General features: G+C 43.1%; 1 protein-coding gene across 4 annotated transcripts in view; it reads right to left on the bottom strand.

Annotated features, from left to right (window-relative positions):
- Nucleotides 1-17,718, bottom strand: part of ADGRG6 (adhesion G protein-coupled receptor G6) — a 100,338-nt gene extending 82,620 nt beyond the window's left edge. For 2 of the 4 annotated variants that reach the window (XM_081905136.1, XM_081905139.1), the window contains exons 1-2: nucleotides 17,038-17,233; nucleotides 7,206-7,303 (exon numbers count right to left, since the gene is read on the bottom strand). In XM_081905136.1, the coding sequence (XP_081761262.1) occupies nucleotides 7,206-7,303; nucleotides 17,038-17,063 (124 nt within the window). In that variant the 5' untranslated portion in view covers nucleotides 17,064-17,233. Of the gene's footprint in view, nucleotides 1-7,205; nucleotides 7,304-17,037; nucleotides 17,234-17,280 lie in introns of those variants that run through there. The other 2 variants (XM_081905137.1, XM_081905138.1) reach the window with 2 other exon arrangements.
- Between the last annotated feature and the right edge of the window lie 346 nt (nucleotides 17,719-18,064).

Genomic DNA, 18,064 nt, shown 5'->3' on the forward strand with positions numbered 1-18,064 from the left:
GCCCCAATGCAGTGGTTCCCAACCTGCGGGCAGCAACGTTATTCCAAGGATTCTGTGAACAAATTATCCCAGAGCCCCAACCCCAGCTGCCTGATATGAATCTGTACTTCCAGTTGTTGCTGCGTTTATATACACCGCAGATCAGTCTCTTAACTATATTCTTTTATACAAAGTGAACATATACATAGACTAAAATCCTATGTCCAATTACCTAATACCCAGGATTTTTTTTTTAAAAAAATCACATCCATTAAGTTATAAAATTGAACCACCGATTTTTATTTTCACAACAACCCTGTGAGCTTAAGAGAGACCAGTCCTAGTCACTAAGTGAGCTCAGTTCAGCAAGAACAAGTCTCACGGATACAAACATCAACACTAATACAGGCGAATTCAAAAACAGACATTATTACATATTCGTCTATTCAAGTATTATTGCATAAAACTGACTTCCTGTTGCCCAAGTTATTTGTGGCTTTAACTGCATTGCAGCATTTGTGGTAATGAAGCAACAGTCTGCAAGTTCTGGAGCCATTTCTGGAACATCAATTCTAAAATCTGCCTCAAACTATTTAGCTCCATGAGGGTTCCTAGAAATTTTCCCTCCATGTACACCAGAAGCGTATTGCTGGATCAAACAAAAGACCCATCTAATCCAGCATCCTTTTCTCGCAATGGCCAACCGGATACCTATAGGAAGCCTGCAGGAAGGATCTGAGTGTAGCAGTGCGCTTTCTGCTTATGATTCCAAGGAACTGGCATTCAGAGGCATACTGCCTCCAACAGTAGAACACAGCCATTATGGCAACTAGTCATTGATTCCCCACCCACCCATGAATTTGTCCAACCATCTTTTGAAAGTCACCCAAGTTGGTGGCCATCACTTTCTCTTGTGGAACTGAATTCTATAGTTACATGCTCTGTGAAGAAATACTTTATTTTGTCTGTGCTGAACCCTCCAACATTCAGCTCCATTGGATGTCCACAAGTTCTGGTGTTACGAGAAAACTTTTCTCCATCTACTTTCTCTACACTATGAATTATTGGACATCCCTCCTTCTTTCCTCCTCTTACTCAATCTTTTATTTAATCTACAAAGTCCCAAATGTTGTAACCTTTCCTCATAGGGGAGCTTGGCCGTTTTGGTTGCCCTTTTCTGAACTGTAAATTGGGAATGTCTATCAAAGCATAGTTGTGCTAACTCAAACTATGCTTTGGTTGACAGAACCATTTCCACCTCAGCACTTTCATTTTTGAGTAAAGGTGACACAAACAATACACTGTCTTCCAACTGTGGTATACAGGCATTAAGATATTGACAGTTTTATTGTCCTGATGATCCCCAACATGGAACTCATCTTTTTCACAGCTGCCCCACACACACAGTTTATGTCTTCATTGAACTATGACCCTATGGTCTTGCTCCTGGTCAGTCACTGTCAGCCAAGACTCCATTAGTTTACACCTGAAATTAGGTTGTGGGATTTTTTTGCCCCGTTTGTGTCACTTTACAGCTTACATTGAAGATCATTTGCCATTTTACTGCCAAATCATCCTATTTGGAGATATCTCCTCACAAATCCCTTTTAATGACCCTAAGCAAATTGGTTTCATCAGCAAACTTGGTACCTTGCTGCTTACCCCTAAATCTAGGTAGTTTATGTACAAGTTAAAAAGCACACATCTCAATACTGGTCATTGGAGGACTCCACTTTTTACATCCCTCCATAGGGAGGACTATCCATTTATTGCTAATTTCTGCTTCCTATGTCTTAACCAGTTCTCAATCCATAAGAAGACACCTCTTATTTCATGAGTACTGACCTTATTCAGGTACTTTGTAATAAGGTTTCCACACACACACACACACACACACAGAGAGAGAGAGAGAGAGAGAGAGAGAGAGAGAGAGAGAGAGCGCGCCCAGCATCTTCTTGGTGGAGATACATACCATGTTTGTGAATAGCAGTTTCAGGTATGTATATCACAGTGCTATTCCCACTATGTTTCTGGAAATCTCGTTTGGAGTCTTGAAGGATGTATGTGCTGGGGCAGCCAAGCTTATGTTAAACCCACTTTCAAGACTGAGATATTTCCATTAAAAATGCTATACAGTGGGGAAAAATGGTTACCTAAATTCGTTCTAACACAAAGCAGTTTCTGTTCTTTACCTTTTGAATAAGAGGCAGTGATGTAGCAACATCATGCATAGGGGGAGGGGTATACAATGGAGGGAGTGAACCTTGATTTGGAATCCAGTCTTTAGGATGATAGCCAGGATATCTTTACAAGTACATCAACTTGCATTTTACAAATGAAATTTTATATCTGAACATTAAAAGAAATAAAAAAATTCAGTAACTAACTTTCCCACATCTGGAACAGGCTCCCCTTCCATCTTCTATAACCTTATACAAAGGAAGCACTAAGGATCTTGTCATTTGCCACACATTCCTTTGTGATAACTTAAGCCATGAGCTCTTTTCTGCACCTAATAATCACTTTATGATAAAAGATGACTTCAGTCTGATAGCATGAGCCTGTCACTGCACCATTAATTAGGGGAACAGGAACACTGAACGGTCAGGGCTAGCATTTGAACAAAACCAACTCTGTTCAAGGAGTACTGTAGCAGCTAGCCTGAACACTCATCTCAAGCTGAGTTAATAAACAAAGGGGAAAAACATCCCAGGAACACTATGATCATATTCCATTGTTCATTACTAAATTAACTGAATTCCTATCTTTCTACAGACCTGTAGTTTCCAGTCTGTAAAAATTATTTGTCAGAGCACTTTATATGACAAATATAGGGAGAGGAAAGAAAGCAACTGAAATTTGTGTTCCATTTCCTTCTAATCACAGGACTGATTCTCTGAAAAACCCTACCTTTGTCTTTCAAAAACCATGGGGGGGGGGAACAGTAGCAAGTAAACATACACCTTAAAAATCTGCACTTTTAATGAATTGTTGTTTTAAAATCTATTCGTATGTTACAGTGACCAAGATGGTGGACTAGTCAAAATGGAAGGATCTAATGGAAGTGTAGTCTAGGTATAATCTGGATATTATAGTCCAAGAGGTTTGCTGACATGTGCATGGAATATCGTATTAGCCCTCGATTCGCCTACATTTCAGAATGCATGCCTTCATTTGGTTCTATGAGCAGAAGTGAAACAGTGAAAGCATATGGCCTTGCGGGCACATTTGCTGATCTGTACTATACATTCTAGGTGAGTCCCAATTATTGTGAATTTGAATAACCCCCAACCATTCAGTAAGAGATTTGACTTCCTTGACTTTCCCTTTCAACTTCATTTTATCCATCCACTCCTATTTGAGATGCTTCCTTTTTTAAGGTCAAATGTGACTGCACTGGACTTTCTTGACAACTGTTTGCTTACACATATGTTTAATTTTATAGCATTATGATCACCGCTCCCAAAACTTTCAACAACACATACATCTTTCACCATGTCCCATGTGCCACTTAATTTTAAGTCGAGGAATGCCAACCCCTCATCAGTTCCATGATGAAGTGGAGCACAGTTACTTTGGAGATCTAGAAATTTTATCTCTTTGTCATGATCAGAACATGAAAACGAGGGCAACTCAATTCACCCAATCCTAGAAGTTTTCTTTATAACCACTTTGTCTATTCCAAAGCTGTGGAATGTTATTGAAAGCAGGCTCCAGACCACAACTAAGCCTTGATGGGCTCAGGCTCAAGTTAAACTCTGCTCCCACTTTGTGTTTATGTATTATTATTTTTTTAAAAAAACTGTCCTGTTGGATCTGACCTATAAATATACAACCCCTCTTTCGCAAATAAGCCAACATTGATGTCATAAATATATAGAATCAAAGAATTGTGGCGCTGGAAGGAAATCAAAGTGTCATCTAGTCCAACACCCTGCAATGCACGAATCGCAACTAAAGCATCCCCAAGTGCAGGGTTTTAAACACAATACAGTCATACCTTGGGTTGAACGCCTTGGTACTCAGACGTTTGGCTCCCAAACACCACAAACCCGGAAGTGAGTGTTCCGGCTTGCAAACATTTTTTGGAAGCCAAATGTCCGATGTGGCTTCTGCGGCTTCCGATTGAGTGCAGGAAGCTCCTGCAGCCAATCGGAAGCCATGCCTTGGTTTTCAAACCGTTCCAGGAGTCAAACAGACTCCCAGAACGGATTAAATTCGACAACCAAGGTACCACTGTAATGGAATTTAAGAGAAAATGTTAAGACAATGTAGCATGGTTTTTTAAAACTGCTTTGAAGGTTTATTTTGCAATCAAGCAGTAAATAAATTTTATGAAATAAATTAATATTTCTTTCCATTTCATGAGAAAGGAGCACACAGGGTGAAAACACACTATTTTATATTGAGAAACATTACTCACTTTTCTTAATATTTAGGACCAATTATACCCCTACGTTACAACCCAAATTTTAATACGTTTTCCCATTAGACACAGTTAGACATTATACGTGTTTGCAGAGTCCATGTTGAACAGTACTTATTAATTCTGGTTTTGGAATAATTTTGACCCTAAACACGAAACTCCCAGAACATTTTGACTCATTAAAAACTGACAAATCACTGGGTCCAATGGTACAAACCCAAGAGTTTGTAAAGTACTCAAATGAGAAATTACTGATCTTCTAACAAAAAAATGTAACTTGTCTCTAAAATCTGCCTCTGTACCTGAGGACTGTAAAGCACGCAATGTTAACATAAGTTTTAAAAAAGTGTTTAAAAAGAGATACTGATGATATTCTGGAATTTACAGGCCAGTTAGCTTGGTGTCTATTTCAAGAAAACTGGCAGTCAGCATTATTAAAGATAGAAATACCAGGCATATGGAGGAACAAGTCTTGCTGAATCAGAACCATACCCATACACACCCTGATGATATGATGAGATAATTTTCACAAAGCACTGGTAACAATGCTATATAAACATTCCGTTCTTCTTGGCACCGTATTTGGAATTGCAGTGATTTTGTTCTGCCTTTGTAAACCAAGGATGAAAAACGAGCGCTTACTTATTTGCCACTCACTCAGATAGGATCTTTGGCTTTTACTTAAGGTACATGATTTAAGTATGCCAGAAAGCACACACCTGTTGAGATTTGTGTGCCACACAACAGCTTGATAAAAGTAAATTAACTGTAGTAACATGCAGTCCTTGAAATTGTGTGTTAAATTATTCTATTGAAGCTTTGGGATTTCCTGTACAGGGAGGTCCACCTCCCTCTGATGCAGCTCCTGGAAGACCTCGCTTTTCATGCAGGTATTTGGCATGACTTGCTGTTAATTTTAGCTCTCCTGGCGCACTAACTTTTATGCTATCTATAGCTTGATTGGTATCAGTTATAATTTATTACTGATCTGTCTTTTATTGCTTTTAATGTATTGCAAGTCAAGCACGAATATTTTGTTGTTAGTGAGATAGTAAATTTTAAAATAATTAAATAAACCCTCACAGTCCTAGTAGTTTTTTCTTCTTTCTTGCATTTTTCTTGTATTTAACAGACAGTGTTTCAATAATGACCTAATGCAGTACAGTGGTACTTCTGGTTGCGAATGGGATCCGTTCCAGAGGCCCGTTCGCAACATGAAAGGAACGCAACCCACAGCGGCGCATCTGCGCACACACAGGTTGCGATTTGCTGCTTCTGCACATGCGTGTGACGTCATTTTGCGCATCTGCGCATGCGGTGAAACCCGGAAGTAACCCTTTCCAGTACTTCCGGGTCGCTGTGGGACGTAACCTGAAAGAACGCAACATGAAGCGGACGTAACATGAGGTATGACTGTAGTAGTAAATCAGCAGAACCTAACTGTTGCCCTGAACCAGCAGTCTAACTGATCCAGCATCCTGTCCCCAGCACAAACATGCAGCAATTTGTACAGTGGTGCCCCGCAAGACGAACGCCTCGCAAGACGAAAAACCCGCTAGACGAAAGGGTTTTCCGTTTTGGAGGCGCGTTGCAAGACGAATTTCCCTATGGGCTTGCTTCGCAAGACGACAGCCCATAGGGAAATCTCCGGGACAGTGGGGAAGCGCAGCGCGTCTTCCCCGCTGTCCTCGGACCTCCTCCGAAGCCTGGCGGCGGGGCGGGGACACCTCCTCCCGCCGCCGGGCTTCGGAAGGATGCCCCGATGCCGGGCGGCGGGGCGGGAAATCCTCCCTCCGCCGCCCGGCATCGGAACGATGCCCCGATGCCGGGCGGCGAGGCGGGAACGCCTCCCCCCGCCGCCCGGCTTCGGGGCGGGAAAGCCTCCCCCCGCCGCCCGGCATCGGAACGATGTCCCGAAGCCGAGCGGCGGGGCGGGAAAGCCTCCCCCCGCCGCCCGGCATCGGAACGATGTCCCGAAGCTGGGCGGCGGGGCGGGAAAGCCTCCCCCCGCCGCCCGGCATCGGAACGATGTCCCGAAGCTGGGCGGCGGGGCCGGAAAGCCTCCCCCCACCACCCGGCTTCGGAACGATGTCCCGAAGCCGGGCGGCGGGGCCACGAAGCCTGGGCGCGCTGGCAACTCTCCGCAAGGAGCGCTCCCGCTGCTTGCGGAGAGGTCCGCGAAGCCTGTCCTGGACCTCTTCTGAAGGCAGGCGGGGGGCAAAAGTCTTTGTCCCCCCTGCCTGCCTTCCCAGGGGCTTTTAAATCGCCCCGGACAGCGGAGAAGTCCTCCGCTGTCCCGGGCGATTTTAAAATGCCGCCCGCCAGAAGAGGTCGGGGGAAGGCGGTTTCCATAGGACCGCATTAATTGATTTTCAATGCATTCCTATGGAAAACCGTGCATCGCAAGACGAAAAACTCGCAAGACGAAGAGACTTGCGGAACGAATTAATTTCGTCTTGCGAGGCACCACTGTATAAGCAGAGACTATATAGAATAATGAATGCCTTTTTCTTGCTTCCATGAATTCACCTCTTGGAAATACAGTAGCTTAAAGAACTGAGTAATGAAAAGAAAGTTGTGAATTCCATAGAAACACCAAGACTTCTAAGCTGCATATAAGACAAGGTGTACAGAACAATATGCAGGGTGCACAAATTATGAACTCAGTAACATTCCATATCAATGCTGATACAATCAACTCCAAATGTTCTGCACAACCCAAGTATAAAAAGCATGATAATGTTATTCTACAACTCTCACCCATTTTAGCAGACTGGGAGAAGAAAAACAGCTTTCTTACCTGAATACTGTACACATATCAGATACAGAATAAATAGGAACAGCAAATGGAGCTTCCATTTCCACTGGTAGCACCACACTTGGCTCTCATAAGACATCCTATGAAAATAAAAAATAAGAATTTTAAAAATATGTTTTTCCTTTTTAGTGCAAGCAATCTGCTATTACTAATACAAATGTAATCACTAAAACAAATGCAACATTCCTTTAAGCAGGGATGGAGAGCATCCAGATATGGGCCAATCTTGGACCTCCAGGGGGTTCAAGTTGACCCATAAAGCAATTTCCCAAAACCATACCCATCTGTCCATCAACTAACTTCACTGTGTAACATCAGCTAGTGGGCAGGAGGGCAGGGTTCAATCCTACTGGAGTCTGCTTTGCCATCATGTTCCCTGTGGGGAATGTTCTGGTGAAGTACACCACTGTAGTCAGTAGGATTGAACCCTCCACTCATAAACTGGTGAGCAGAGAGTTCCACCAGGCTAAGGTTGTTTGCAAATGTCTATTCCCCTGCAGCAATCCGGCATGTAGTCAAAGTGTAGTATGAGCTGTTTAAAATCCCTTTTGAAAACAGATCTATGCTGCAATCTGAAGTCCTCATATTTGGAGCTTTAAAGCACAGTGTCACCTGACATCGGGTGTTTGAAAAGTGGGTTGCCTTGGCCGCCTGTCAAATTTGGCCCTCTGAGGAGGCGAAATAAGGATCTGGCTCACCACCTAGAAAAAGTTCTCCAACCCTGCTTTAAAGAGTTGATGGGATTTTTGCTTCAATGAACAAGAGGTATGTTAGAGCAGTGTTTCCCAACCGGTGTTCCGCGGCACACTACTGTGCCGTCAGACATTGGCTGGTGTGCCGTGGGAGGGAGGCGGGCGAGTCGGGCGGTGAGAGGCGGCGGCGGCGAGGATCCGCGTCGAGCCGGGGGCGGCTCCGCGGTGGTGGTGCCGAGCGGCGGGGCAGCGCGTGCAAAAGGGAGGAGCGCGAGACAGCGGAGGAGGAGGAGGCCGGCATGTCCGGGCAGCAGCAGCAACAACAGCAGCAGCAACTCCCGGCGACGGCTCCTCAAGCCCCGCCGCCGCCCCCTCCTCCGCCCGCTATCGCCGCCACCACCACAACAGCCGCCGCCGCCTCAGTTGCCGCCGTCCCTCAGTCCCTCGCTCTGCTGCCTCCTCCCACCCCCAAAGCTTGGAGGTTCCCCGGCAAGGGGGAAGGAAAACACTTTCACTTTCGTGCGTCCCTCCCGGCGTGACGCTGCGCGCTGACGTCACGGGGCGGGGCTTTAATGGTGGTGTGCCGTGAGATTTTTTTTCAGTAAACAGGTGTGCCGTTGCCCAAAAAAGTTTGGGAAACACTGTGTTAGAGACATAAACTCTGAACTAGAACTTTGGTGGAGTTGAGTTGTATGTAAGTCAATCAGGCTCAATTTAAGCATGCTGACCAATAAAACATGTTTAGCTTTGTTCCTAGGTTCAGTCACTGCATGACTCTGAAGCTGACAGACCATTCTAGAATGTGTTAGTTGTTATTTTTTTAAAAAAACACACCAAAAAAGAAACTGATTTCGGTTTGCTAAACCACTTCCATAACCTCTTTCTGAAAAGCACAATGGTCATGATCGTGATGCACACTCCGCAGCAGGGCTTCCTTCCCCTAGTCTTCCCTTTTTCTTCTTCTTGCACAATATATAAATTTCACTCTCATTTTTTCACAAATAAAACAAACATTACAATGTCAAACTACATGACCATGAGATAAGTGCCAGATCTGTCAGCACAATGGATGAAGTTCAGGTAAACCTGTATTATCCAGATCTATTCAATGTTTTGCCACTTTCTTGGAACAACAGACTCTGCAAAGCCATTTCACAAGATGGTTTTGAAAGGGCACCAAGTTTCAAAAGTATTTTGCCACATAGTGAGGTAAGCTGCTGTTCGTGAAAGAGAAGTCTAAAACTGTAGTTAGTTGTACAAAGCTTGCTTCATGGTTTCTTGGGTTATAATCAGTCACAGAAGGGTAATTAAATGCACTTCAATTGGCAAGACTTGGATATTTTTATTCCATCCACAAGACAAGAATCTCTGTGAAGAGGTTACTTGAACTGATAATGCATAAATAAATGTATTGCTTGCGTACTGTGTACTACATATGAAACTTAGTAAGAATATACCACTGGATAAGTTTCTGTTCTGTTCTTTTATTTACATGAAAAACAGTAACAATTATTTGGAAAGGAAGAAAACAAACAAACAAACAAACAAACAAACAGAATGTCATTTTAATGCAGCAATTCTAAAGGAAATTATATTACACACCTTGGAGTGCTTATCTCAGGAATTATTCCATTTATTCTGATGAGGTTACCACAAGATTAGTGTTAAGACTGCAGCTTAATTGTACAATCTTATATTTAAGTTCCACTGGCTGACTGCTACAGGACTTGGCATGATGGGCATGGCAAAGAGGCCATAGCATTCTGCACCAGCTGCAACCTCCAGGCCAGCCATAAAGGAAGCTCCACAAAGAGTGCAATACAGCAGACTAAATGTGAGATTACCTGTGTGTGAATCACAGTGGCCAAGCTATCCTTGTGCAGGAAAGGGCACAGCTGACACCCAAGCTGCCACTGATAGCAAACGCTCTTTGCCAGTGAAGCCACTGGGGCATCCATGGAGAAAGGTGGTTCTAAGAGCATCCCTAAACAATAAATTCCTTCAGAGGAAGTGCAGCTCATCTACAACAAGCAAAAAGCCCAAGTCACAGACCTGGGAATGACTCACCCACAGTTTATCTATCTTCAGTTTATTGGCCTTCATCCAGCCCACAAGGCACTGGTTCAGCTTGTGTACAGCCTCTCCTAACTCAGACTTAACAGAGAAATATAGCTGAGTATCACCAGGTTATTCGTGACAGAGTACCCGAAACAACTGCAAACTGCTCACAATGGCATCATAGAGATGTTAAATAGCACTGGATATAAAATAGTGCCTTGTGGCACCTTCCATCTGAGCTGCCAGAATGTAGACACATAGCTATTCTCTGTGACTGACCACACAAGCAGGAGTGAAACCACTGAAGAACAGGGCCTCCAACTCCCAACACACAGAAACGGTCCAGGAGAATAGCATGATCTGTGGTATCAAAAGCTGCTGAGAGATCCAGCAAGAATAACAGAACAGCATCTCTCCTGTGGAGAAGCTAATCCATCACAGTAACCAAAGTCAATTCAGTACCAAAACCAGCCCTGAGCTCGGACTGACTATGGGGGTCATTTCACCAGCGCAGCAGCAACACGTCTTCCTCAAGCCCCAGAATAAAGCCCCAGAATAAATAGAGCATAGGATCGCTCCATAATTCTCTCTAGATCACAACCACAAGGTACCTTTTAAAAATGAACCAGCTTGCATTTCAAATGAAAACTGAATTTCATGTAGGAGGCTAAAAGTGCAACCCTATTCATGTCTACTGAGAAGTAAGCCTTATTGAATTAAATGGGACTTACTCTAAGATAAGTGTATACAGGATTGCAACCTAATTCTTGTTAAATTTTCTAACTGCTTCTTATTTTCTTTAAATAAATAAGGAGATGATTATGAAACATGGTTTTTCTTTATTGAAGGTTGTTCTTAATTATGAACTTAAAAGAGCTGAGTTTTCTGACATGCAGTAAAAATAAACTTAATAGCACTTGAAGATGATCACACACCACTTGGGACTCTGAGACATAAAAAGATCTTTGATGAAGCCAGACACTCTAAAACTAGATTCGCACACAACAAAATGATTGTCCTGCAACTCAGTGCAACTGCAACTAAATCCTTAATAAAAACCCTGAAAATGGAATGCCAGAAATGTGTAATGAATAGTTAATAAATGTACCAATATGCTGGGTTCTTTATTAGACCTAGAAGTTTGCCTTCAATTCTCTTATCTTAGTTGCCTCTCTGTGATAATAGGGAAAACTCCACATGATTTCTATAGGAGCAGAATTAAGGAGCATTAATGCCTCGAACATAATTCTGACACAAAACTACCTTATCTGTTCAAATGAACACAAGTAGCTACTCCAGTGTTTCAACAAATACAACTATGAACTAAGCTGAACTGGGTAAATACAGACCGCACCATGAATATCACAGAGTGAAATCTAAGCTTCTATATTTAGTCAAGTTTGCCTTTAAAAAGATTATGCTTTCACCTTTTTTTTGGGGGGGGGGTGAGAAAGAGACTACAAGTTATTCAGATTCCCAAGTATCCTAATATGTCTTTAACACATGACTTACCAAACATGGAACAATGCATGTGCAAAAAGATCTAATAAAATAATGAAACTCTAGTTTACAGCTATTGGGTTAGTTAATACATCCTGCTTTTGGAATCCCACATTAAGGACTTCCATAGCACAATGGGGCTTCCCCACATCTTCCCCCATGTAACCTTCTCCCTTCCCTGTGTTCAAAATTTCCCAGGCACATTTTGCTATTGGCGCAGGTCCAATTGTGATTTCTGGGTGCCAGGTTTGTGTCCACAGTTTAAAAACCTCTGCCTTAGTCCATAGTTAATTCCATTTCCATTTCCACTCTGTGGGTTTCTCCTTCTTGCATACTGGGATAAGTGAATTGTTTTAAGAGCAAGCTACAGTCAAGCAATGCAACTGAGACCACAGAATCGTAGAACTCTAGTGTTGGAAGCGACCCCAAGGGTGATCTAGTCCAACTCCCTGGAAAATAGACATTCTGTTGTAGTGGCCGTAACCTAGGTTTAAGGTGCCATTTGGTGCCTAGCTTATATATCTGAGTTTCTAACACTGTCCCCACCCTATTGGCACAGGAGGAGATGGGGGACAGTTCTGTCTGACAAGCTGAAATGCTTGTGCTACACCAAATTCCTCCCACTGAAGGTAAGAAAGACTGGGTCGTCCTAAATTAATTATTCTACTCAATCCAGGGTCTATGTCTCAAGTTACATCTACTTTATTTTGTTTTTATATAGATATTTAAATCTCAACATGTGTACTCCAAACACTGAGGCATACCAAAAGCTAATATTAATAATACTTCTTTCCCACTTATTTTTCTTTCCTCTCACGTACCCACATAATAACCTTCTATGTTAGTATAAGTGGCAGAGAGTGAGGATGGCAAGTATGCACTCTGAGCAAAAATATCTGTTGGAATAACATATGACATGTGCTATAAAAATGGATTGAAAAAAATCATTATAATTTGAACAGACTGACTACAGCAGGCCTGAGACATTACATCGCTCAAACAGACCTGCCAAATTTACTTTGTGAAGGTGAGAGCCTACTGATATTCCTAACATCCTCCCTTGCTCCTTCCTCCTGACTGCTGCACATAATTCTCTTCCTTTGGCTTCCAACAATGGACACTATTTTGTAATGTTACCTCACGTGTACACACATATCAGTTTTTAAAACACTCACCTAAAGTCAACAAACACAGTGGCATCTAGAAAAGAATCATTATTTGATTCCCTGATTTAGTTTGCATAGTCAGAGACTAAAAGTGACTATGCAGCATACAGTCTAAACTCTGCCCAAAGCAGGCCATTATTCCACCAACTCTCCACAGATCAGCTAAGGCACTCAAGCTCCAAATGTGTCACAGAACTTATCCAAAGGTGCCAAATAAAACTTAATGCAGATTCAGATTCAAACCACATCTGAATGGGCAGGCAACCTCTTCCAGAATCACCATTCAATTTGACCTAAACTATGGAAACTTCCACAATCAGATCCTAACTGATCCCAACCCATCTATCAAATAATCCAGAATAAAATTGTGCTGAGTTAAATTGCATGCCACTCAATTTGTAGTTACTTCAATTGCAAAGAACTCTTCTTGTTGCCTGCTTGGGTATGGAAAAACAATGTTTGTGTGAATGTATAGCAACAATACATAGTTAAGAGATCATGCTAAACACAGTCCACCAAATGTGTATTCTGGCCCACACCTTTCCCTAATTTTGAAATACTAGACAGGTAGCAAAAACAGAAGTTTCAGTGAGACCCTACTGAATTGCAATATATGACTAGCATGCTGCATTTGGCTTATTAAGTTTCAAGAAAAGAAAATGAAAGATGAAGCTATATGTGGGAACTCTTCTTTTCTTTTTTAAAGAACTTTCCTGAGCTCAGTGACTCATGTTTAAAGCACTGAAACTGAAAACACATCATTTATGAAAGGTATGTAGAGTATATTTCTAACTGTAATTTTTTACATTCTTTCCAAGACATTACAAGCATGGAGGCCACGGGGACCCCAAAGCAATGATGAATAATGAGCATTAAGAGTTTTGATAGCTCCGCAATGGTGGATGCAAACCAGTGGGCTTCAGAGAGACCTTTCTACTTTAATATAAGTGATTGGAAAATGCAACAGAAATATTCTATTTTTATTCGTTTTTACTGTAAAGATGATGATGATAATTTTTTTTAAAAAAACCCAGTACATTTCCATGTAAGATATTTAGACAAATAACTGTATATCCTCATTCTGTTTCCTTCATGGACCATATTTAGTTCTACATTGTCTATCATAACTTTCAGGAAAGTAGCATAATTTTGTCTTTACTCAAAATGCTGACCTCTGTTGTCTGATGCACTACCCAATTAAAATGAAGCAGTCTTGAGATTGAAAAATGATGACAGCTGAACAGAATCAATCATCTTTAATCCAACTGCTTTTTAAAAAGTACATATGTACATGAATTGTGGATTAGGTAGTTGGTCTTGAGTAGGCACGTTATAACAAGAAAAACCATTCACAGAGAAGAGGATTGCCAAAGACTGCAGTGCACTGTTGTGATATGTACATGATGTATTGAACAAAGAACTCAGTACGACCCTCTAAAGCTGAATGTTACAAAGTCGGACTTTGGTGAGAGTAATGAATAGGGTGAGCACAGAGTTTCCTTGGTTTCATTCAGCTAACTGTGACCCTGCATGATTAGCTACCAGAACTAGCATTTCTGAAGTTCTGACCTCAGATGAAATTACATGTACACTTACAGAAGAGAGCATGCAAATATAAGTTTCCTCTTGAAGACTAACTTTTGCTAATGTTGTGCAATAGATTTAGAAGAAACTGCTGTCTCAGGTGCTTTTTCAAAAGGGTAGTTTGGAGTGAAGGCAAACAAAACCAAATATTAAGACTATAATGTGATCATAAAAGAGATTTTAACTGCTAAACAATAATGCATATACAGTGGCAGGGACGCGGACTTATAAAAAATATTGGGGGGGGCCCGGGAAAGCTCATGAATAATAAATAAGCTCATGAATATGCAAATAAAGTGGTGCCGCCTCCTCGTGAGCGAATAGGGGAGAGCGTGCTGCGCCTATTAATCAGCTCCAAAGGAAATTGGGTGGATCTTTTGCTCGGGAGGGAGGGCAGGAGGCATGCAGCCCGCCCCTCCCTGTGCATTTTGGGCTGGGGGAGGGGCGGCGATGGCGCTCTGCTGGAGGGGCGCCGGAGATTATTGGGGGGGCGGAGCCCCCCCAAACGAATTTTTGAGGGGGCTCGGGCCCCCTCAAGCCCCATGGAGTCGGCGCCTATGTACAGTGGTACCTCGGGTTAAGAACTTAATTTGTTCTGGAGGTCTGTTCTTAACGTGAAACTGTTCTTAACCTGAAGCACCACTTTACCTAATGGGGCCTCCTGCTGCCACTGTGCCACTGGAGCAGGATTTCTGTTCTCATCCTGAAGCAAAGTTCTTAACCCGAGGTACTATTTCTGGGTTAGCAGAGTCTGTAACCTGAAGCGTATGTAACCTGAAGCGTATGTAACCCAAGGTACCACTGTATAAACTATAAAAATAATAATTTAATCCAACCCATGTATTAGTTTTATAACATTAAATAATGTAATTAATTATAATGCAAATATCTGCAACACTTCCAAAAAGCTTCCAAACTTTTTTCAAGGGCTCAGTGTCCATTACAACGCATTGCAACAATAATACTTCTCTGTTCAATTAGGCATATTTCCCAGCACTTAGGATTGCAGCTTTTATCTCATCTTATTGCTGAAACCAATGGAAGCTCACAATTTCAAAATAAACCCTGAAAGGGAGGGGGAGACCAAAATACATGATAGAAACTTTTTGTTTAACCTTTTATTTATTTATTATTCAATCTCTATCCCACACTTCCTGCATAAGGAGCCCAGGGTGGGATTCCCTCCCAATGCCTCACCACTTCCCCCTTTTCTTGTAAATCTGTTCTGTTTAGGAGTCCCTAATTCCGTTATATCGCAGCCACCTCTATTCCTCTTCATTGTGCAGTAGTGTAATATTACTTATGAGTATCATTATGGTGCCCTAGTTCGCGTCATTACACCTGTCTACAGTGGGAAATGAACACTGCCCAAACTGGTAGGATAGTAACAAATGATCTAAGAGATTTTTTAAACCAACCAACCACCACAGAATTGTCTTTATTTGTAAAAGAATCTGTAATGTTAAAGAGAAAGTGGGATGTAATCTCCAAATGGACCCTGTTCAATGTTCCCAAGTCATGTGAAACAGCAGGTTCAGAAATATAGGATTGTGTTGGCATCCAAATGTTAACAGCTGTGCAGATTATGACTGCAAAAACCTGGAGAAGCACTAAGGCTCCAACAATTGATCATTGGCAGAGGAAGACCCAGAACATTATATTTATAGTATTGACCAAAATTACCAGTTTCAAACAACTATGGGAGGGAAGAACCCAGACGACAGGGATTTTCAAAAGAACTGGATCTCGTTTATTTTGTACTGGAACCAAAAGAAATGTTGGTGAAATTGTCATTATAGCTGTATTAAGCATTGCATTGTTGCTCTGATATAAATCTGATACCTTTTAAAAATGTATTAATTTCAGCATCTGAAATCTGGTATGATGAAAGGTGGTATGTAAGTGTTCTCTCATAATTAACTTATAGCAGGTAGTTAATTAATCACAGGAAAAGATGCTTAAGTTGGTAGCAAAACATTATTGGTTGTTTACCACTTCCAAGACTCCCAAGCATTACAACCAAAATGGGAGAATTAATTCAGGAGCATGTTGAAATGACAGCTTTTATTCTTCACCTTTCACAAAATAATTGAGTCTGCAAAAATTCCCATTCCCTCTGATTATATAGGCAGACTACCCAAGTGCCAAGCAAAGGAGGTGAGAGGATTTTGGTTACTGTGCTTGAATGCAGTAACAAGTAGTAGCCAAATGGGCAAGTCCAGCCAGCCACTAGAAGACTTAAATGCATAAACTCCCAAATCTAACGCTTTGACATTCTCTCTCCAAGAAAAAATCTAAAAGCCTAGCAGACAGGAAGAAAGGCTGGAAGTCCAAAGGAGCTCAATACCTTCGGTTCTCTGAACCTCCCCCCTTGTTTTTTGGCAGAGCACCTTTTCAGCTAGAAATAGCTCCTTTATGAACCAAGATCTCGCTCCCACTTTGACTCAGGGAAAGTTTGGGGTTTAAAACTCTACAGAACCTCTACAGAGGTATGTCACCATAACTTTATGAAGTTCTAACAAAAACCCACAAGTGAGCAACTGCCCTCCTACCTCATCCACGAGAGCAGGAAACCCTAAAGCAGAAGTAAATTAAGTTACTAACAAGCGTCAAATGTGAGTTTGTGGTATCTTTAAAACTCACTCTTTCACCGCTGCTATTCGGAATGTCATCAATTGTTCCCTCTTTTTTTTAACAAAGGGGAAGGGAGAGAGATCCTGGTAAATCACGAGCTTTGGGGCTGGTGCGAAGCCTCTTACCTGCTCTTCAGGAAAAAAAAGGCTCCCTCCGTCCCTCCTTTCCGGCCCTGCCTACCTTTCTGCCCCGAAAAGAGTCACCATCTCAGTCTCGGGGGGGGCCGTGAGGAGATATGATCTTGTCGTGTCTGGCCAAAATATGCCGCGGAAGGAAGAAAAGTGCAGACGAACGCGAAACCGGTTTATTTGGTTCCCGGGGGCTGGCAAGGCATCAGAGAGCCGTTCGCGAGGCTGCGGCAAGAAGAAGAAGAAACGAAGAGCGCGTTCCCTTCCCAGGGCCGAGAAGGAGGGCGAAACTTACATGTTCACATTACTCGGTGCGCGCAACCATCCTCTCCTGCCCAGGGCTGGCTGGCACTCTTCCTCCTCCTCGGGCTTTTCTACCTCTCCGTGGACAAGTTCACGAGCGCAGCTGCTCCATCCCCCTCAGGGCTTCCCTCCACGCGCAAAGTTGGCGGTATACCGGCTCGCGCCTCTTCCCCGCCTGAGGGGCAGGCTAAAAAATAAAATAAAAAACCAAGAAGAAAGCGGCACAAAACACCGCAGGGAAAACTTTGAGCAGCGGCGGCAGCAGCAGCTGCGTCTCTTCTGAGGGCGAAGGAGCCCCACACACAACGAGGCGGAAAGGGCTCCTTTGCGCCACGTTCCCGCCCAGTGGGGCGACTCCCGCGCAGGGCCAAGACCTAGAGGCCGGGCGCTCAGGTGGCTGCCGCGCCTCAAGATTCGCCTGTGGGGCTCCCGGGCGGGCTCCGGCTGGCCCCCTCTCGCCTCAGGAGGCCGGCCTACGACGCTCAGCCCCACCCTAGAGCGGCGGGGGCGGCGGGCGGAGGGAAAGGACCCAAAAGTTTCTCAAGCACCGACGCCGCGCAGCTTCACACACGAGCCGACACGCTGGAATCTCCTTTTCAATGAGAAGCACGTGCTGGAAACTGTGGGGGTGGGGGAGTTCTGCACTTTCTGCCCCAGGTTCCCCGGCCTGACTTCCAAAGGGCCCTGAGACATGTGCGTTAGGAAAATCACGCGAAGGCGTCTTTCACGCTTCCGAGGAAAGCTGCACCTGTTGACATTTTGCATTTGGCCTGGGT

This window comes from Podarcis melisellensis (genome assembly GCF_964234715.1).
Source record: "Podarcis melisellensis genome assembly, chromosome: 3".
NCBI classification, from domain to species: domain Eukaryota; kingdom Metazoa; phylum Chordata; class Lepidosauria; order Squamata; family Lacertidae; genus Podarcis; species Podarcis melisellensis.